General features: G+C 40.2%; 1 protein-coding gene across 1 annotated transcript; it reads left to right on the plus strand.

The window, feature by feature from the left end:
• Positions 1–146: 146 nt before the first annotated feature.
• Positions 147–10,704, plus strand: nubpl (nucleotide binding protein-like). Its single transcript, XM_083924327.1, has 11 exons — positions 147–302; positions 1,003–1,147; positions 1,274–1,308; positions 1,422–1,512; positions 1,619–1,658; positions 1,742–1,832; positions 2,030–2,123; positions 5,509–5,594; positions 8,849–8,969; positions 9,140–9,222; positions 10,548–10,704. The coding sequence occupies exons 1-11, from the start codon at positions 174–176 to the stop codon at positions 10,614–10,616; spliced, it is 984 nt and encodes a 327-aa protein (XP_083780453.1). The 5' UTR covers positions 147–173; the 3' UTR covers positions 10,617–10,704.
• The last annotated feature ends 11,701 nt before the right edge of the window (positions 10,705–22,405 follow it).

A 22,405-nucleotide genomic window follows, 5' to 3' on the forward strand; every position in this document is an offset into this window, starting at 1 on the left:
TTATTGTTATAATTATGATTAATTTTACGCAATGTCGTTTTATGAAACAGAAAAAAGCCAACACTAAAGTTAAAAATAAAAACTATTTAGAAAATGAAATAAACAAGACATGCGCATGCGTACTTTGCGCAACCGTGACGCGCAGCTTGTAACCTGCTTGTAAACAGCTAAACATGGCTCAGTTCACTTACAGCAAACTCTCTCATTTACTGAGAATATCCGTCAGTAAACTCTCACCTTTACGAACCGGGACAGAAATAAAACCGGGACCTTCATGTTGTCTGCATTTCATTCGCTGCCAGGTGAGATTACCGTCTGTTTTTGTGGGTTAAAGGTAAATTAACCAACAGCGCCATGCTAAAGTCAAGCTAATTAGGAAGAAGAAGAAGAAGAAACCGGAAGTCTTTCAAAATGAAAGCAACAACGTTTAAACTTATCATAAATACACTTCCAAAACATCTCTTAAAGCCATTGCCAACGTGTTTTATTGGATTATATGTTGTTATTTATGGAGGACTTAACACTACTCAAAAAATAAATAATTACAGGAATAAATAAATACATGCTGAAATAAATTAATGAATAAATAAACACATGAATAAATGGCACCTCCTGTTAACATATGGACACGAAATTACACTTTTATTGATTTATACGTTTATTTCAGCATTTATTTATCTATGTATTTATATATTTCTGCATGTATTTATTTCTGTATTTATTTGTACATGTATTTATCAATTTATTGAGACAAGTTGTGTTTAGTCCTCAATAGTTATTAAATTCAATAAATTCAGCATGCATGTGATCCATCAAACAGCATTTGTTGGTTATATCTAATAAATAATGAGAATTTTAAAGGAACATTTCTTAAAGTTCTCAGTCACTTATTTCTACTAAACCCAACATTGTATTTCCGTGTCATGAAGCCTTAACTTTGTCTTTGTGAAATGAAGAGGAAGCCTCATTTTCATTGTGTACCTGTGTTTTTGTTTCTCACAGAGATCGACGGACAGTAAAGCGTTACAGGAGAGGCAGAAGCAGCAGATGGCGAAAGGTCTTCCCAAACAGAAGCCAATCACGGGGGTCAAACAGGTCATCGTTGTGGCGTCAGGGAAAGGCGGCGTGGGCAAGTCCACCACCGCAGGTAACAGCATGAATTTCTTTACAATATCTTCATTCTTCCTAAGTCTGTAAAGGATGTTTTTGCTCGGCACACGTCTTCAGAAAACGTAAGAAAAGTTGTGTGACTGCTTTTTTTCTGTCCCTGCAGTGAATTTAGCTCTTGGATTATTAGCCAACGACCCGGTAAGAAGTCTTCTCACTCATATCACTCACTCATATTACATTTTTAGTCTGGGAGGTGATGGTACACAGTGAAGGATACCGTTGGCCTCCTCTCTTTGTTTTTCCTCTCTCAGCTCAAGTCAGTCGGTCTGTTGGACGCTGACATTTACGGTCCGTCCATTCCCAAACTGATGAACCTGAAGGGAAACCCGGAGCTAAGTGACAGTACGGCATATTGTTTATCTTTCTCTTTTATAATGAAGATCACCTGAGTGGTTTTAGGATCTGTTGAACACGTCTGTAACTGTACAATTTGAATCTTTTCTTCCAGACAATCTGATGATACCTCTCACCAACTATGGGGTTCCTTGGTGAGTCCTTCAAGTAAAAAAACATTGTGACCCATGACCCGTGACCTTGCTCTGACACCTCTTTTTTTAACCCTCTCTCTCAGCATGTCGATGGGGTTCCTCGTGGACGATGCCGCACCGATCGTGTGGAGAGGGCTGATGGTGATGTCAGCGATAGAGAAAATGCTCAGACAGGTGAGGACGCTTTTAACATCTAGCTGAAGTTGAACAATAAAAAACAAGTGTGTGTGTGTGTGTGTGTGTGTGTGTGTGTGTGTGTGTGTGTGTGTGTGTGTGTGTGTGTGTGTGTGTGTGTGTGTGTGTGTGTGTGTGTGTGTGTGTGTGTGTGTGTGTGTGTGTGTGTGTGTGTGTGTGTGTGTGTGTGTGTGTAGGTGGACTGGGGGTCTTTGGACTATCTGGTAGTCGACATGCCTCCTGGGACCGGAGACGTCCAGCTGTCGATCTCCCAGAACGTCCCAGTTTCAGGTGAGTTGCACACACGCTCACTGTCGCCAGAATAGGCGAGAAAACCAGACTTTTTGTCGCCCCCACAACTTCAGGTGTTCTCCCTCGGTGCAACTGTGGCACACTTGGGATCACATCTCATTATCGGTGGGTGCAGTAGAGGCTGTGACAATCATCTTTCACCCCCGTGAATCACAGAGCTCTCCCCATCAGGAAGCACTGGAAACTTTTGGAAAGTTTTCGTTTTGGAGCTGAACAGTTTTTACTCATCACAGCTACACATATCGCTGTATTATAAGGATGGGCAATAGTAGTTAATTCCAAGATGGAGGGAATGCATCAAATCCTATAGGGCCAATCAACTACTAATTTTTTCAAATCTATTTTTAGAAGTGAACGCATCCCCTTGCAGGAATAATGATGCAAAGAAACACAGCCGACCCAACACCTACTGCTTATTCTCATTCCAAAAGGTCACAGTTCCCCTTTAAGGATTGAGTTTTCACAACCACAACTTCAAAACATTGTTTCCTCACAAAAACGTGATTTAATCCTGGTTCCTTTTCTGTTAATCAGTCCTGCTGTGGAGAACAGGCACTCCTCTGGCACAGAGGTGGCAGGGATCAGCAGCACTGTCGCAGACACAACGCTCAGTTTATTTTCCTGCTTCCTGTTGGACTTCCACAGCTTTAGTGGGTTTTTCTGAGGAAGAATACATGGCTCACTGAAACAACCTTCTAGCTCGTTCACATCCATATTTTAGAACTAGTCCTCCTGAAGAGGGGGTCCAGTGCCTTAATGTTGCGGCCCCGAGCGTCACTGCTTTCCCCCTCCATGTTTTCTTGACCTTGCACAGTAACCTCATTATGTAGGTCACACACCTCTGATGGTGAGGAGAAGAGCCGGTTCCAAATATCAAAGGTGTTTGTGCCTCGGGTCAAGAGCGGAAGCAAGAGGTGCTGCGCACACCAAAAACCCGAGTGCCATTGTTTACCAAGTTAATTTGAAAAGAGGACCACCTGAGGAACCGATCACTCACGCCCATCCCTACTGTGTTATAATTAAATGTGGCGCTCCAGTTGACATTATGTCCAGCTTCTTTTAAAAAAAGGTGACTTGATGAGACTCGTCTGTGGGTCAAAGTCCTGAGGGAGTTGTTAATGTGGACCTGTATGAACTGTTTTGAATGTGTCAGCCTCCAACTGTTGTTTCTGCTGTTGATAATTCATCAAAACGACACACTTGATGTGCACATTGCACGGGGGTTGTTTTACAACAGTCTGATACTGGTTGCATACAGTTTAATCAGCAGGTCTGATTAAGGATTGTAATGGTTCGACAGTGAGCAACATTGTGCTTTTCACTGCAGCAGCTGCCTGCTTGAAGGTCTTCAGCGACTCTTCCGGCTGTAGCTTTGTGTATTTTGGTTGTTTTTGAGAAGCTCTGCTAAGCTTGAAGTTTAGCCTATAGTTAGCTGCATGCTATACTTTGTTAATTAGCAATGCAGCTTATGCTGAAGGGAATGCCAGTAGTTTTGCAGGTATTTGGTCATAAACCAAAGAGCTGACATCTGATGGTGGTGCTAGATGAGAAGATTACCAAAGTCACAAGAATTATCTTTATAAAATGAATATTTTTAACAAATTTCACAGAAAATATCCAGTAGTTATCAAGATATTCAGCTCTGTCTGAGAGAACTGGTTTCAAATTCTGCCCTTATTTGGAATCATATGCCTCTGAGCTTATCAATTATATTTATCTTCTTATAACATCATAAAAGTATTTCTCATGTCACAGAAGCCACTGAGAGATAATCCTGTGTTATGGACGTTTCTTGGTGTTGTTGTTAGGGTATGTGACGTTGGGGGGAGGGAGATACGTCCCTCTGGCTGATGTTTACTGAATTAGCCAGATTAGCTCCACCACCCTGGAGCTAGGCTAACAGAACACGTTACTAGATAAACAGGAGTGGGATTCAGTGTTTTTTTTTTCAGGACCGGGAGGGAATGGGAGTCATTTTGTCAAATTTTGTAACGGGAACAGGATTTTTTAGAGGGTAGAGACTGACACGACCCCCTGTGTCTCTAGCAGAGATTACACCGGCTCCGAGCGTGAAGTGCAGGCAGCATTTATGATCCAGGATTTAACTGATATTCAACACAGGACTATGCTCATAGACTGTAAAACACCGACCCTCACGGCCCGCTCCTCCCGCTGCTTCAGATTAGCATATATTGTATGTGCCATAGATAGCAGGCTGTACTGCAAGTCATGGTGCAAGTCTGGCTATTTAATTAGCATAACAACGCTAACGTTTACACGGTGTGTTTCTAAACCATCTGTTTGTACAGTTGATCGAAGACCAAACCATCTTGTCACTTATGGAAACACCACCACATAAATGGCCGCACTCCAGGAGGAGATGACGGAGTTAGCATGCTAATGATGCTAATACTGACACCTAGCCCCCGTGAAGAAGTGAGGGCCGGAGGCTAGCTGTCACTCAATAGGCCACGCCCCTAATTATTCAGAAACTTTAACCTCCAATAAAATAAGAACTAGCCTGGTCCAAAAGAATCCCTCCTTCAGTGTTGTCATGGAGATCTGACCTAAACATACAGACTAGAATGTTTTTTTGTACCACGCCTTAAACAGGTTTAATGATGCTGTGAAAACGGCCTGTTTAACATGGGAGTCAATGAGAAACTGCTCTAGTATGAAACCTGCCCCTAGTGGACACTCAGAGAACTGACGTTTTTAGCACTTCCGTATTGGATCAACCTGGAAGTCGCAGGGTTGGGGGCTTGGGATAAACACATTTAACTTCCTATAAAATCTTCACAATAAAGGTCCCTCGTTGCTTTGTTATGTAAAGGTTTTTTTTATGGAGCAGCTAAATCAGGAAATGAGGCTACATGGTGGTGTAGTGGTTAGCACTGCTGCCTCACAGCAAGAAGGTTCCAGGTTCGCATCCCGGCCTGGGCCTTTCTGTGTGGAGTTTGCATGTCCTCCCCGTGTCTGCATGGGTTTTCTCCTGGTTCTCCGGTTTCCTCCCACAATCCAAAGACGTGCATGTGTTGGGTTAATTGATGACTCTAAAATTGCCCGTAGGTGTGAATGGTTGTCTGTCTATGTTCGTCTCTATGTGCCCTGCGATAGACTGGCGTCCTGTCCAGGGTGTATCCCGCCTCACACCCAATGTCAGCTGGGATCGACTCCAGCACCCCCCGCGACCCCGACACGAGGATAAGCGGCTGAAGATGAATGAATGAATAAATCAGGAAATGTTATAATCTCCAAACAAATCATATAAAACAAGATAAAAAAAAATAAATTAAAACAATTACACCATATAAGTGAGTTATAATTTGAAAGGAGTGTGTGTCTGTTTTGTTTCGTTGTGCAGGTGCAGTCATTGTGTCGACGCCGCAGGACATCGCCCTCCTGGACGCTCGCAGAGGAGCCGAGATGTTCAAGAAAGTTAACGTGCCGGTAATTTGTGTGTGCATGTGTGTGTGTGTGCGCGTGCGTGCGCGCGCGCGTGTGTGTGTGTGTGTGTGTGAGATTTATCCACATCACAGGAGGGTGATCGTGGTGTGTTTAGTTTTGTCATGATACCAAAATTATGACTTCAGCACGATACCTGCCTAAAATATCTTGATACTGATACTTTAAACGATACCACGGCTGGAAACTAAAACATCTTCAAAAGTAATAGAATAAAATATTAGATGACAGCATGTGGAACTTGCTCTAAATTTTTAATTTATTTTGATTAATTAAAACACTTAAACTTAAATAAGTCAAAATGGCTGTGCTTTATAGCTACTTAACATGTTATAAAGACACCAATGATCCAGACCTGGTGGAGGTCTGTGCTCTAATCAGACCATTTTCTACTAATATAAATTACAATATAGATATCAATTATTGACAAAAATGTATATGCTTTGTAGGGCTGCAACGATTCATCGAGTTACTCGATTAACTCGATTATGAAAATTCCTCGAAGCAAAACATCTGCCTCGAAGCCTCGTTAAATTCCTATGACGCGCCTATGTGCAGGGATCTGATTGTTCCACACGGACCGTTTTTCAGGAAGCACTCCAGCGCGTCATACACGGTCATACATTCTGAATTTAGTTGGCGCCAGAGAAGACTGGCGCGATGGCGGAAAGTCAGACTCCGAATGTCCGTAAACGACAGAGAGTATCTAAAGTTTGGGATCATTATATATTGAAAGAGGGAGAGAACAAAGTGACCAACAGTCGCTGAAACAAGGTTACGTAGCCTAAGCTTTTACATTGATGTTCGCTGATTTTAATAGCATACTGTATTTGTAGCGATGTCGTGATGCGGTTTGACTAGATATGATGTTTAGCTTTGATGTTAAGTAGCCTAGCTATTCTAAAACGGATAGTTTCGGTCCTTGATTGTGATTGACTGAATCGCGTTAGATGCCGTTGTATATAGCACGATAAACACACACATTGACCGCATTTCGTTATATAGTAATGCGCTAGCACAACTAGCTCAAAAGTTAGAGTGGCTGCGTCTCGTTGTTGCACGTCAACCATTCATATGGAGGAAATATATTTCTTGGCGGAAGAATGATTATCTATGAATCAGTGACGTGCAGTGAGGGTTGGGGTTGGGGAGGCACTGACTCACAAGTCAGATTTACAAACATACAGTAGGATGCCGATAGGATAGCATGAGAGAATAGGAGCCAATAGGATGCTGAAAACCATTTTAAAACACCAGTGCCACTGTATATTGCAGTTTATCTTACCTTTACTTGTAAATGACTTCTTGCTTTGGCTGAAAGTCCAGCTTTGAAAAAATTCTTAGTTTAGAAATCAAATCCTCCATTTTCAGGGTGAGAAATGACAGCTTGTCGCTAAGCTCTACAGCATCGCACAGCACACACTGTGTTTACTTTTTGCACACAGGTTAGAGTTCACCGTGACCTGCTGGCGATCAGGCTGCTCACTATCGCCGCCTGCCTTGAGGCAGAGGTACTGCCTGCCTCAAGGCAAGCATTTTCCCTGTGGATTTATGTTTTATATCAATAAGATGTAAATATTACACACACGTAAAATACATTACTGAACACCATGGAAAAGAAGACGTATGCTTTTATTACATAAAAGTGTCCTCAACCATCATATTGGAAACATACACAGAAATGTGATCTCTCTCTCTCTCTCTCTCTCTCTCTCTCTCTCTCTCTCTCTCTCTCTCTCTCTCTCTCTCTCTCTACCTCATCTAGGTACATTTTCATGTTTGTTTTGAGATTACAGCTGAACAAGTCTTATTTATAATTTATTTATTTTATTTATAATTGTTTTATTTACATTTATTTTAATAAATCGTACACAGTGTGTACCTGTTTGGCTTGATAATGTTGTATTAAGCAAACAAGGCCAGATGGCCTTTACTATTTAAGTTTGTATTAAATGTTATCCATGTTTTATCCAAGTTGATTGAACTGTATTCTGTAATTAAATTCTCACTGGCACTTAATAAATGGGCTTAGTTTTGGAGCCAAATTTTGGAGTTGGAATGAATACCTGTTTTTTTTTAATTAGAAATGCTTGATCATTTTACAGCCACATCATTTTCGCATTTTTTTTTATCCGATTCATCGATTAATCGATCGATAAAGTGCTAGATTAATCGATTCCAAAAAGAATCGATAGCTGCAGCCCTATTGCTATGATTATATTACCAGTACTGATTGATAATTGGCTTATTTGTTGTTGTTTTTTTTTCTTCTCTATCTCTTGTTCTTCTTTGTTACTGTTTTGCTGTGATTTGTTTTAACCCACGAGTCAAATATCAGATCCAGACTGATTCCAACTGAATTTTTACTGATTAATAATTATAAAAAATAAGAGGGGGTAGGACCAGAAAGTTTTTCAACTTCTCCCTATCCTTTTTGAACATGAACTATGTTTTTTGAGTCATGTATTCATCGCTTAGGATTCTGAGGATCCCATCTGCTGGTTTTTCTTTTTTTTGCTTTCCTTTTTACTGCTCTTTCGCTTTTTTTAGTTTGCAGTATTGTATTTTTTTAACATGTTCAATAAAGATTAAAAATAAGATTAAAAAAAGATAAAATATATCATTTATAAGTGGTGTTGTTGATCAGCAGACTTGTGAACACCAGCACATGTTCTGGTAATGTTCATGTCTCCAGTGTGAACTGTTACATACAGAGATGCGTGAACCCCATCAGACAGTTAAACAGTTAGCTTTAGCCCTGACTGCCTCGTGCAGCTCTGATGGTGAAAAAAGTTCACTTGTCACAAAATAAACACTTGCTTGACTTAACTTTACAACCAGGGGATATTTATGTTATCTATCTCTAACCTGCAGCTCTCTGAACTCTTTGAACAAGTCCTCATGTCTGTGAGTTCGTTTTATCATCATCCACAGACGGGCTGTGTGCTGTCTGTGGGCTCGATACTGTCGGTTATATTTTGGCTCCGTGTCTGCTTCTAAACAAGCCGAACGGTCGGCAGGAGAACTCATGTCTGTAACTGTCTGTCACTGTGAAACCATGCCCATTCTGGCTGCAGACAGTGATGAAGCAGAGAGCAGCTGCACACAGACACGCTGATTTCATAATGTACCGACATTAATAAAAGGTGAAATAGTATTGTTTCTAACGGCAGGATAATGCGGCACCTTTCTAGTATCGGTGTTACGTGCAACACACGTTGTGTTCGATGTCCCTGCAGGTTCTCGGCCTGGTGCAGAACATGAGCGTCTTCCAGTGTCCCAACTGTAACCATCAGACTCACATCTTCGGCTCCGACGGCGCCCGACAGCTTGCAGACAATCTGGGGGTCGGATTATTGGGTACGTCAGGTTCCTTTAAGAAAGTAAAGACTGAAGTCTGTTAAAAGTGTAAAACTGTAGCAGAATATTGTCTGAAGAGATGGAAGTTTTTCTCATTATTAGTTATTCGACACACGCCATGATGATTGTGATGGATTTCTCCGTTAATGTCATGTTTTATGTCCCCCCAGGTGACATTCCCCTTCATTTGAACATCAGAGAGACGTCAGACAGAGGGAAACCAGTGGTTGTCTCTTCTCCCGACAGCTCAGAGGTCTCGCTTTGATTCTATTCTAATCTTTTCTAATCTTTTCTGCTCCTGAAAGCTCTTTGGTTTGTGCTTTTTATTTTTCATTTCCAGTACATTCTGAAGCCGCCGTTACAAAGTACGTACTGTTGCATACAGTGTACATACGGCTGAAACTGAGTAGAGTATTACAAGTAGACGTGGTAGAAGGAGAGTTCAAGACAATGGAAATTACAGCACCACAAAATATTAATATAATCAGCCACTTCATATTGGGAATGGTAATATATTTTTACTATGTTAAACCTTACTTTCTCATACTTTGCCTATATCTTAATTCATTCACATTTTTTGCGGTGTGACAAACTCAAGATCAGACTTTTGTCATTGCTTTACACAGACTTTAGGGACACTACTGCCCTCATCCTGGTATTTCTGGCGTACTGCATTTTTCTGGCATATGAAATATGACAGATTTGGGTATTCAGCCCTCCAATACCAGCGTGAAGTAACTACAAAGAAATGTAATCAAAAAAAGGCTTTAAAGTTCGTTTACTGTCCCAACAAATAAACAGTTGGCACATTGATGATGGATTGTGGTTTACTAGTTATGAATGTCTTTTATCCAAATCCGTCCTAACCTCCATACTTTCAGGCCCAAAATGTGCAGAAATCATGTTATGAGTGATTTTGTAGTTACTGCAAAGAGACTTCTGCTTCTTCTTCTTTTTGTCTTTCTTTTTTCTTTCTTTTGAACAATTAAAATATAGATGAAAATGAATAAACTAATGGGAAAAAAATCTATATAAATAATAATAATACATTTTTTTTCAATAGAACCAAAATTTGACTTTGACTGAAAAGGGGATAGGAAGAAGCCTTGTCTTGTCAAGTCCTACCCCCATTCTTCACCATTAACAAATGCAAAATCAAATAAACTAAACTAAACGGACAATACAAAAATACTACTGCAATTAATAATTCATAATTAATAAAAACAGAACAAAAAAAACCATTAGAAATAATAAAATGAACAAGCGCATTAATCATCTGTGAGATTTATATTCTCCTTCCTCATTTCTGTACTTTTTTTAAAGATTTATCTTTGTACATGTGGTCTGTTTCCATTTATGTACTTAATGTTTTACTCTCTGTGTGTGTGTCTGTGTGTGTGTGTGTGTGTGCGTGTACGTATGTGTGTGTGTGTGTGTGTGTGTGTGTGTGTGTGTGTGTTTGTGTGTTTGTGTGTGTGCGTGTGCGTGTGTCTGTCTGTGTGCGTGTGTGTGTCTGTGCGTGTGTCTGTTTGTGTGTGTGTGTGTGTGTGCGTGTGTGTGTGTGTGTTCACTCTCCAGGCGGAGGCATACAGGAGGGTGGCGTCTGCTGTGGTCCAGAGACTGGAGGACGTCTGGAAGCGCACGTGAAGAAACTCCATTTCATAAACAATCGGCACACGTGACACACATCTATGTAAAAATACATGCAACAAACACAAACTTATTTACAATAAGTGAACTCTAAAGCACTGCTGTAAACTTTGCATTACTGTATCAATGTGATTAAATAAATTTAGCTGTGTGATGATATTTTAAAAAACTGAAATCTGTCTGTTTATTATTTTGTGAATATTACATTTTTTTTAAATGAAAAATGATTGTTGTTGGCCCCCAAATGGCAGCGAGAGTTGACTGTTTAATACATTTAAACTTAAGTTTATTTCTATAGGAATCTAAAGTGCTTTACATAAAGCATAAAAACATTAAGATGTAAAACAAATGAAACAGAAAATAAGAGTTTAAAAAAGAAAGAACCATTAAAGTAAAAAAAACAGTCTCATGCCCCGAAATAATACAAAACATGGATCAATGATAATATTTCTCTGCAAAAGTAACTATATCTAACTCTCTGTATCATAACAATAAATGTCCCTATTATGTGTTCTTCTAAGAAAACCACTACAACTCTACAAATGATTAAAATATCATGTATTTAAATATAATTTGTAATTTACATGTGTATAGTTTCTCACACCATTGATTTATTATAGAGGTTTACGGGTTTCTCAGATGATTCAAATGTAACTAAATTATATAGAATAAGATTGTTTTGTACGACACAGACACATAAATACATTATTGTGTATTTTAAAATAAAATAAACATATCTATCGAACATAATATTAATGTAGATAGATTGGTGATTGTTTCTTGGACATACAAACCATGCAAGCGGGAGATCTGTCACTTCCAGCTTTGTTTGAATTAGGAAATTGTTCTGCAATTTGGGAATTAAAAAAAAACCCAAAGCAAACAATATTTTTTAATCCGGACGAACAGAAGAAGAGTCCATGAAATGAACCGAAATTATTAATAAACGTAATAAAGTGTTAATTAATTAACACTGGAGGGTTTCCCTGCACTGTGCACATCCACGGACAAACAGCAGAGGGCGCTTGTTGCATATTGAATAAAAAATGTCATCGCAACATAAAATATAACATTTATTTTCTTTCATCTGAACATGTTCACTCTGAGAAATCTGAATAAATCAAATACACTTTTTTTTTAATGCTAATGTTATTTTTTAGGATCATTTAAGAAACATTAAGGCTCATATTTGTGTAAAGACTTTTGTAAATATTTCTTGCATTTTATATTTTCGTGAACATAAAGAACATTATTTTTCTTCCATTATTGTTTATAACTGTTTTTAATATTGTGTTTTTTTCTTTTTTAAGATTTACCTGACATTTTTACATTTTTCAGCTGTCATCGTTTCATGTGTCTTCTTATTTGACCTTTATATGCATTTATTCATTTATTTATTCATGTATTACCAGACGAGGTCACTTCTGAGACAGAAATAAACAATAAAAATCCCATCATGATTCTGAAAATGGGACTCACATGACAGCGTAATAAATCATTAGACTTTGCGGGCCTTTGAAGTGTTTCGTGGATAAGGCTACTTCCTGGACATTTATAGACCATAAGTTTTGAATATTGTGAAACATACAGGGACAGACAAAGTTTATATTATATATACTGTATATATTATAGTATTTAGCAGTTGACAGAAATGGTAGAGATTATTGAATTGTGTATCAGATGGACACAAACGTGACCATCTGATGTGTTTTTTAGAGCTGTTGTGCACAAATATATCAACACTTGCCACGTGAATCATTTATTCCACATGTATCCTGGTGATCTGTGGGAGTGTCTGCCTATCTTATCTTTTCTCCACTCATTTATTCATGTTTTTCTTTTTTTTACTTTAATCCGTCTCCGGTCTGTAAACCTCTTTTGTGTGTTTGGATCACACGACAACAGAGTCCATCTTTCACAGACTCTTTGCCAGAAACTGTTGACCACAGCTGTGAAGTGTCTCACTGTGTAGGCGCAGAACAACACACACACGCGCACACACACATCCCTGTAAATCTGCACTGGTGAGGACCTTCATTGAAAGGATACATTCTCTAACCCCTTACCTTCAACCATCAGAACAAAATAAAGTTTATTGTCATTCGTCTCCCCTTAGAGGTTTAAATTACTTTATTTATTGTGTGTGTGTGTGTGGATTTACGAGGGGAACATGTGGGGACTGTCTGGAAGAAGAGAGGTGAATGTGTTTCATTAAAGTTTACAAAAGAGCACAAAAAGTGTCCGTGAACGTGACAAGATGTAGGGCTCCGAAAGAACAGGCTCGCCCACAGTTACATCTTAGGGCCAAAGAGATTATGACTTTAAATATATATAATATTTGTGAATTTTGAAGCTCGTACATGTCTTGAAAAGGCTAAATAGGAGTACAAACATCATCATACCATACAAGAGAAATCAGTTAGAAGCTCGAGGGTGGTGTAGTTAGTGAGTAAATATTTGTTTTAAAGTCACATTGTGCAATATTGCCTTATTTTTATGACACACATGAACCAATCTTAGTGTATTAGCTGTTCCCCTTTTAAGGTTAGAGAAAGACCCCTCAAAATGTCTATGCACGTTGCACATATTACACCTCACACAATGTACATAGACCCTTATCTAATTCTAATTCTATTAAAATTCAAACAAGGCCTCTATATAGTGAGGACCGGACAAAATGTCCCCAATTTCCAAAAAAGTCCTCACTCTGTAGGTCTAAAATGTCAGTCCTCACAAAGATGGATGTACAAGTCCAAACACACACACACACACACAGAAGGGAGGGTTTCTCTGGAAAGTTGATAGCAATGAGCGGATAATTGCTCCCACTCTTCTGGGAAAATCTGTTTGTATCAAGATACACACACACATACACATACACACACACACACACCCACACACACACACACACACACTCAAACATGGATGTAATCAGCACTTTCTACATTGCATTCCTTTAACTATCCAAAGCGACTAAAATCAAACTAAAACAAGCAGTTAAAAAAATGTAAGTGAAATATTTCTCTTTATTAGCTATGTAAACAGCTTAGTAGAAATATTGTTATTTGCAAATAAACTGATCTTTTTGTGCATATACGGTAAACTGATGCCTGAACCTGCATCTTGATGTTTTGTCGTGAACCGCAGATGTTACAAGATGTCTGACTGCTGCGGGGCTTCTGGAGGTTTGGAAATTACGGATGCAAAACACACACACACACAGCATGATGATGTCGACCTATCAGTCAACAATTTAATTTTCCCTCCCTCTCGCTCTCTCGCTGTCTGTCTCCCTGCAGAGAATTGACATCAAACTCATTTAACCTTGTATCAGGAAGTCACTTCTATTTCAGCTCAGGAAATGAACCAGATAAGAGAAGGAGCGGAGGAGGAGAAACCTGAAACTTTACATCACGTACTAACAACCTTTCCCTGGATATCTTGTGTCAAATAATCCTACTGCACCTTATCCTAAAATAAGAGTTACAAAATAAAAGCTCTTGCTAACGTGGAGAGATAGATGTGTTTTAAAACATTTCCTACAGTTTCCACTCCTGCATGCTGAGAGCAGAAACATTAATAATATAAAAGATTAAAATACATTATTGATTCAGGTTATGTTAAGAAACTTTGACTTTAAAGAAACTTATTGCCCCACAAGAAACCAAATTTATCAGAAGCAGAAAAAGCTGAACGATTACATCAACATTAACAATAAAATCATAATAGTGTTAGTAAAACATGAGTTTTACTTGTATTAAAGTGGGGTTTTTTTGTTTTTGTTTTTTGCATCTCCAGTCACAGATCGAGCACACTGACTCCAGAAGATGATCTGAATATATCTGAATGAAAATGGGTTCTTTGGGTGCCCACGAGTCTCCTAAATATCATAAACTGAGTCTGACTGTAAAGATGAGACTCCTGTGGATTCAATGAGCCCAGTTGTCTTCATGTGTGATGACTTAAGTCCCCATAGGAGACATTTCATTGTCTCAAATGAGCTGTTGTGACCTCTATGATAATCACAGCCTCATGAAACTTTAAAACCACAAACTAGACACCTAGGGCATTCAGAGGGTGGATGGCTTTCACCAGGAGATTCACAATAACGGCCTTTCTGACCACACAACTCAATGCAAGTGCTCGCCATCCATTCATTCATTCATCTTCAACCTCTCGTCCCTATCTGGGTCGCAGGGGGCCTGCAGCTTATCCCAGCTGAGATCTGGCATGAGGCGGGGTCCACCCTGGACAGGACGCCAGTCTATCACAGGACACATAGAGACGGACAGAGACAGACAACCATTCACACCTACGGACAATTTAGAGTCACCAATGAACCTAACACCTGCACGTCTTTGGACTGTGGGAGGAAGCTTGAGAAAACCCACGCAGACACGGGGAGAACAGGCAAACTCCACACAGAAGGGCCCCAGCCGGGATTCGAACCCTCTCGCTGTGAGGTGACAGTGCAAACCACCAGTTCACCGTGTCGCCGCTCACCATCCAATCAACGAAAAAATGCAGAAATCTCCAAATGTGAAAAGTGTTTGATCCCAAATCACAGCATGGATTTTTCTCTTGTGTTCCTTGAGTTCTCAGTGTCTTAATGTAGGATTTTGGAGGATTTTTTAGCATTTTGATCAATTCTTCAGTTGTAAAAAAATGGTTAAAGCACAGGGATACATAATAATATCTGCAAGTTATTGGTATCCGCCGATATGGACTTTAAAATGTATTAACGGATATCTGCAAACACCACAATATAATATACCAATAAATAAAAGACCGTCGCTTCCTCAATATATAGCAAGGATTATGTACGCAGTGTGACCTGACACGTTTTAAGGAGGATGCATCTTGTTTGGTTTAAGCAATTGTCATAAATAAATACGGCATGTTTTACATATACGTAAGTTTAAGTGAATCTTTTATCATTTTAAATGCTGGTGTGCCAACACTATAAGAGTATGCAAAAACAGATTAATTCAAGTACATAAGAGACTTGATGATTCTTGCAATTAGGCGTGGGGGAAAAAAATCATATATCCGTATAGATACAGGTTATCCGCCCAATGAGTTGTAAAATATCGGATATGTTGTGCATCCCTAAGTACAGTATTTCCCTCTGAGAAGGATCAATATGACTTAACTGCACACAGAAACCTGTTGGAGTCATGCACACATGTAAACACTCTTCACTTTAATCTGAGTTCTCCTTAATGCACGTCACATCTTCAAGGAAAAAACAATGATTATACAGTGACAGTAAAAAAAAAGCAATCATAGCGATTACAAAAATATCCTCAAAGTGCATCGAATCAGAGCAGGAGTTCAGCTGCATTCGAATCACGTCTGTCACTCATCCAGCAGCGTTTCTCATTTCCATTTTCTGCTTTCCCCATCTCCCTCCTCCTTGTGTGTGTGCGCGCGTGCCTTTGTGTTCAGTCACTATTGTATATTTGCATAATATGGAATCCACACAAAATACACACTGGTACATGTGTGTGTGTGGGTGGGTGTGTAATGAGCAGGTTTCTGTGCGAGTAAATGTGGATGTTCTTTCCATGTGTGTGTTATTGTGTGTTGTTCAGATGTGTATGCATCTTCATGAATATGTGTGTGTGTGTTGGCGTGCGTGTGTGTGTGTGTGTGTTTTCATGCCACAGTCAGCACTGAAATGAAATATAACTCTGCATTGTTATGAAAACCACATCCTGCATTAGAGAAGAAGAAGAAAATGAGTGGGAGACGACTTTACAAACAAAGAAACAAACATGGCTTCTTCTTCTTTTTCTGCTCTGTGTTTGGGAGTGCAGGTGAAGACTCAGGTTCATAAACAATAAGAGAAAAAAATGTACAGAATAACTGTGCATTCAGACAAAATTGATGGAGGCGATGAAAGCATCAAGCTGCCATTCAAAATTAATGTAAGTGACGCGATTGCACGCAATGTCGCTCCCGGCGACGTGATTCGGGCGATAAGAGCGACAACAAAGCATTGATTGCGTCCATAGAACCATCGCCTCATCATTTGTGTCGCTTGAAGTTGAAAAATTTTGACTTTTCAAGTGACATTACGTTACGCTGGGCCGCGTCAGCCAATCAGCGTTTAGATTGGGGTAAGGGTCATCGAAGTTCTCCGTGAAACATCCAGGGGCTCACCGGGCTCACCAAAGCCGCCATTGTTGCAGTCTTTGGGGGAAACCAGTCTGTTCCCATGAATATAATGTAATGGATATAACTATGAACTGTGGATGGCAGCGACGTGGAAATCCAGAAGAAGAAGTAGAAGAAAGCAGTCAGTGCAGAGTGAAGCTGAGGAGGAGACTGGGCAGCACCTGTACGGCTACGGAGGTTAAATCACTGACGGCCTGATCTCACTACAACACAACGGCTCTTTTAAAAGGGCCACACACTTCCTCTGAGAGCTAATTTCTGTTCTTTAAGCATTCAGACCCCTGGTTAGCACTAGCATACCTACTCATTTAGCACAACAGCAGAGTAGGCTGAGCCGGGGGTTAGCTTCAGTTAGCTAGCCACCTTGGCTGCTACCTGCGATTGGAGCGATGAAGCGATTATCAGCTTTCTTTTCTGTGTAGGGACTCTTCTCATGCTGCTGCAGAGGTTTGCTGTTATTTTGAGCAGTATTAGTGGTTAAAAAAGACGTTTCAATGCCTTCACCGTACTGCCCCAAGCTAAACACTGTTAGCCACGTCCGGCTGTTAGCGACTCTCCCAGATTTCTCGGTCAATATTTTATACATGAAAAAAACTGTCTGGATGGCTTGTTTCATCTATGTAAGTGTCGAAAAAGACCACGGGAGGATTTTGCGCCAGAATTACACTTAAATAATACAATAGACGTACTTATTTTAACGTAAACCACAATCTTTTCCTTAACCTAAACATGTAGTTGTCAAAACCCAAGTAACTTTAATAGTTTCGGTTTTTAATTCAAAACGGTGTCAGTATGTGTCGAGTAGAGAATGAGAACGGATTTCAGCGGTTCAGAAACGTTGAGATTCAACGTATCTGGGGTTGCATAAACATAACCACGTAGTTTTAAATTATGGAATATTATAGGAGCATAATAGCCAGACGCACAGAGCTACGCACAGTATTGACAGTTGACATCAAAGGCCGTATATGTGACGAGTTGGGATGAGAACGGGTTGTCTTTGCTGACAGTTCAGGCTGCGACTTCCGCGGTCAAACTGCACTGAGAGTTGAACTCCACGCAGAGCAAAGATGTAAATTCGCCGTCAGAAGCGAGTGTTTTATTCACCTCTTCTCTCACATAGAATGAACGTGTGCCCCAATGCAGAAACATTACTCAAGGAAAGTATGAGCAACTCCAAATTGTAAATTACAAATATACTTACTTACTCTCCACCTCGGTAATCAAACAGCAGCTGTTTTTAAAGGGTTGAGAAGCTTTCACAGAACCACAGTTGAGCTTTGGGTTGAGAGACACGAGACGCTGCCAAAAAAAAGAAAAGAAAAGTCAACGGTGTGAAAAGTTTTAACAGTTTTAGAGAAATGTTTCCTGCGTCAAGAGGAGGAGGAGGAGCATCTCTGTGTTTTTGGGGCAGTTTGAAAGAGTGAATTTATAGTTAAAAGACAGACTTTACTTTGTTTTTTTATCATGAAGGTCAAAAGATTCCTCACACTTTTTAACAGCAATGTCTCACTGGACAGGGACACACATACACACACACACTCCTTGTTGACCTTGCGAGCACAGCTTTCGCCCGCAGCCCCCGAGCATTGCCTCGTTGCCGTGACGACGCAGCTGTACTGCTTGTGGCTGGATAAACAGCAGCAGCTGGTTGCAATTGTGCTGTGTCAGAGTTGGTGTGTGTGTGTGTGTGTGTGTGTGTCTGTCTCATTAAGGCAGCACCCCCACACTCCTCATCTGTCTTCTTCTTCTTCTGGGAGAACAAGGTGAAACCTCCCTTTCTCTTCATCTCTCCTCTTTTTTTCCTGCTCACCCGCTCCTCTCTTTCCCGTCTTCATGTCGTCTCTGCTGCCTCCCTCTTCCTCTCTCTCCACACACATTTTCTCATTTCTCTTTGGCCCATTTCCTCCTGTGTAAGTACAGCCATAGTAGCAGTGGTAGTCACGGATCAATAAAATTTGCCGCTTCTACATCACATTCATTTAGCTGCACACATCGACCCAAGATAATTTATCCTCTGGAGGGGGCAATGGCTAAAATTTGAGGCTAGAACAGCGTTGGAGTTGTGCAAGCTGTTCTCATGCATTTTTTGGATATATAGACGAATCCGTTACTGGAAGTAAACAAGCCACCATTACTGCGGTCTGACAAAGTTTATCTTGTCATTAGCTTTTTGTTATTATTTCGCTTCAGTTATCTGTCTATAGAACAGTCTCTCAAATTAATGTATTCTCATTAAAAGCAGTTTTGTTGGTTATCATACAAAAAGTTCTGCACAAACATCTGTACGACGTCCTACGGAAAGGTGAATGGAAGTCGACCGCAAACGGCGACGGACCAGAAGTCGACTGCGACTGTGGCTTTTGGTGTCGGTTAGGTTTAGACACGAAAAACTACCATTACATGACTTGTTTCAGCCTACAAAAGGAGACGTTTAGGGTGAGACATGAAAACCACTTTGTTAGGATTAGAAAAAGAGTCATGGGAGACGAACCCCTCTTGCCTGTGTTTGGGACCCATCCCCAAGTTGAAGTTTCCCACTGCTGTTGGAGCAGCAGAGAATTGCACAGATTCTTCTCGACTTCCTAGACATCGTTGTCAAAAGTAATGCTGCATAACACATCTAATGACAGCTCCCATTTAAGTGTGCACACACTGGAGGGAGACGCCACCGCAGTAATAGCGGCGCCGCTAAATGGCGAAACACACAAATGGCTCGCCGGATTCATCTATATCAACGAAAAGTAATGTGCAGTAATTTGTACCTTTTCCATGTATTTATCTTGTGTTTATTCAACAATAAGTCAAATCTCCACTTAAGGAGGCAGGTTAGGGTGGTGGATGGGTCCCAAACACAGGCGAGAGGGGCTCGTTTCCCATGACGTTTATGTCCTGTTCATGTTCTGAACATACTAAACCAAACCACGACCTTTTTCTAATCCTAACAAAGTGGTTTTCATGTCTCACCCTAATTGTCTCCTTTTGTAGGCTGAAACCGGTCTTATAATGGTAGTTTTTGTGCCTGATAAAAGTTCTCACCATTTGTTTAATGAAGTCATTCATTTTCCATAGTATATTAAATTTTCCTTTCTTCTAAGGGAATCCACATTTCTTCTACATTTAAGATTTGATGGTGCACTACTAACTGTGTCGGCCATGTTGTTTTTCCTCACGGGCAACCATAGCCACGCTCAACGCTACTGTTACATTATTCTTTCGTCAACGCGGTTCAACTTCATACTCTGGAAATCGACTGGTTCTTGGGGACATTCTTTGCATGGATGAATCCTTACACCCCGAGTTACGCCTTGTTTGCTCTCCACACGGACTGTTTACCTACATGCAACCAAAGCATGCTCACGCGTGATTGCTCAATACTACTGGGACTACAAATGCATACCAGATCGCTCTTCCTCTACCCAAATTACATCCTGTTGCTACTGATTCTCCATTCATATGAAGAATCTGTTTATAGAGATTACTCAGTATTTGACCGCTGCATATTCACTGCGGCTGCTACTGATGTTTTGCTAATTTGTTATCCGTATTTCACTGTCGCTGTTATTCCTCACACTGCTTATATTTTGTACACTATCTTATTTTGTTCTTGTAATCAACGTGCCTTATCTTATATTATTCCTTGTAAATAAGATTGTGTTTTTTTTTTACAAACTCTCCTGTCATTTCAGATCATGCATTCTCCTCAGGCCTCACAATCAACTCCCTCACCTGGTTTTCCCTCTCCTCACCTGCAGCCCATTCTCTCAGTCTCTCAGTTTATATAGCAGGCCATTGTCACTTAATCTCTGCCAGATTCTCTTGTGTGTTACTGCCAAGCTCTCCAGTGTTATTTAGTCTGCAACATCCTGATCTTTTAGACCTTAGTTTCTGCATGCCCCTCTTGTTTGCCTCACTGGCTTATTTCCTGGTTTCGATTGCAATCTTGTGTCTCTTTGTCGTGCTTTTGAGTTTAATTCCGCCAATACTAATGAACTTTACAAAAATATTATGCACCATTTGAGGAGGACGCTTTAGCAATTCTGAAACGTATTCTCATCAACAGGTTCTTATGTAAAGTTATGCTCAAAACTTTGTATGATAGCTTAGGAAATATGACATTATATTTAACACAGTGAAACAGAGACAGTTACATCAAGGCATCAAAAGGACTTGGATCAGATCATAAAAAGGTGGTGGTTTGTCGTAGTTCTTCCAGGACATGTAAAAGGTGAAAGTCCTGTGTTTTTTCCTGTACCCTTCTCCCTACACAGATTTTATCGCTCTGATACTACCTCACCTGATTTCCTTCTCTGCTCCGGACGTAATCTCTACAGTAATAAATACAGTGTGTTTCTTTTTATATGTAAGAACAATGAAAGAGGACAGCGGGAATGTCGTTGTTCTTGCACAATGACAATACATTTCTTGAAAGTTGAAAGTAGCTGACTGATCTGTGCATTCTACCATGTGGGTACATCCCCGAAATTGCATGAATCTACATGCAACTACAACTAGACATACAACTTTGGAGGGAGGCAGAGTTGGTAATGTTCAAAGTTGTTGTGCATCATGCCATAAAGGTAAGAATTACTTTAATTGACTGCATTATCAGAGGAACTGGACATGAAAAAATCCCCCCACCCCCCATTTCCCATGAAGCTTTGCGCTCCACTGGTTTGAAACAGAACAAAGATGGAGTGCAACACCCTGTTCACTTCGCCTGTCAAAAGATGGAGCCTCCCTTTGTCTTGTTAAAGGTCTGTGTGTGTGTGTGTGTGTGTGTGTGTGTGTGTGTATGTGTGTGTGTGTGTGTGTGTGTGTGTGTGTGTGTGTGGGAGGGTTAATAAGCAGCGTGGTTCACCTCACTCCCTTCAGCCTCGGGCCAGACGTGTGTGTGTATGTGAATAATTTATAGCCTAAACCACAGTTTAATTTCTCTCTCTTCATAATTACAGTTTCTCAACATTATTGTCAAAAGAGCTTCATTTAATAAATCAGTGAGTGACCAAAACATTGCAGAGATGTGAGGAACAACGTCCAACTGTCCTCGGATTGTGTTTTTTACATTTCTGTTTCATCTCCTCCGTAGGCCTTTACACACATGTGTTTTTTCAAGTGTAATTAATAACATCCATTTATTGTGCATGCATATTTTCTGGTCGTGTTTACTGCTTACTTACTTAAAGACATATTTTGCTGATTTTATTTCAGGTTTGTGTTGGAGATCTACGGAAATCCACCGTTGCTCCGTTCCGCAGGGGCTTAAAGCTATTTATTGATTGATTTTTATTATAGAGTTTCTAGTTGATCATCTCCGAACTTTTCAGAAAAGCCCGTTTGTGGGAGCAGATCGACCGGACACTGATTGTTGCTGCTAAGCGTTGGGTTTTATCAAGAAATAAAGTTGGACGTATCTTCCAGTTCTGAAAAGTGAAGCAAAGGTGAAGAGCCTTAAAGCTGCGTTCTCTCTAATGACCAGCAGGGGGAGACTCCACTTAAAGCTGCATTCTCTCTAATGTCCAGCAGGGGGAGACTCCACTTAAAGCTGCATTCTCTCTAATGTCCAGTAGGGGGAGACTCCACTTAAAGATGCATTCTCTCTAATG

Source organism: Echiichthys vipera (assembly GCF_963691815.1).
Source record: "Echiichthys vipera genome assembly, chromosome: 12".
Lineage (NCBI taxonomy): Eukaryota > Metazoa > Chordata > Actinopteri > Perciformes > Trachinidae > Echiichthys > Echiichthys vipera.

What these genes read in the sequence shown, in the direction of transcription:
- nubpl (XM_083924327.1), top strand. Translation starts at nt 174, where the DNA reads ATGGCTCAGTTCACTTACAGCAAACTCTCTCATTTACTGAGAATATCC. An exon ending in GGGCAAGTCCACCACCGCAG is followed by an intron (nt 1,148 to 1,273) that starts GTAACAGCATGA and finishes CTGTCCCTGCAG; the next exon opens with TGAATTTAGCTCTTGGATTA. An exon ending in ACCAACTATGGGGTTCCTTG is followed by an intron (nt 1,659 to 1,741) that starts GTGAGTCCTTCA and finishes CCTCTCTCTCAG; the next exon opens with CATGTCGATGGGGTTCCTCG.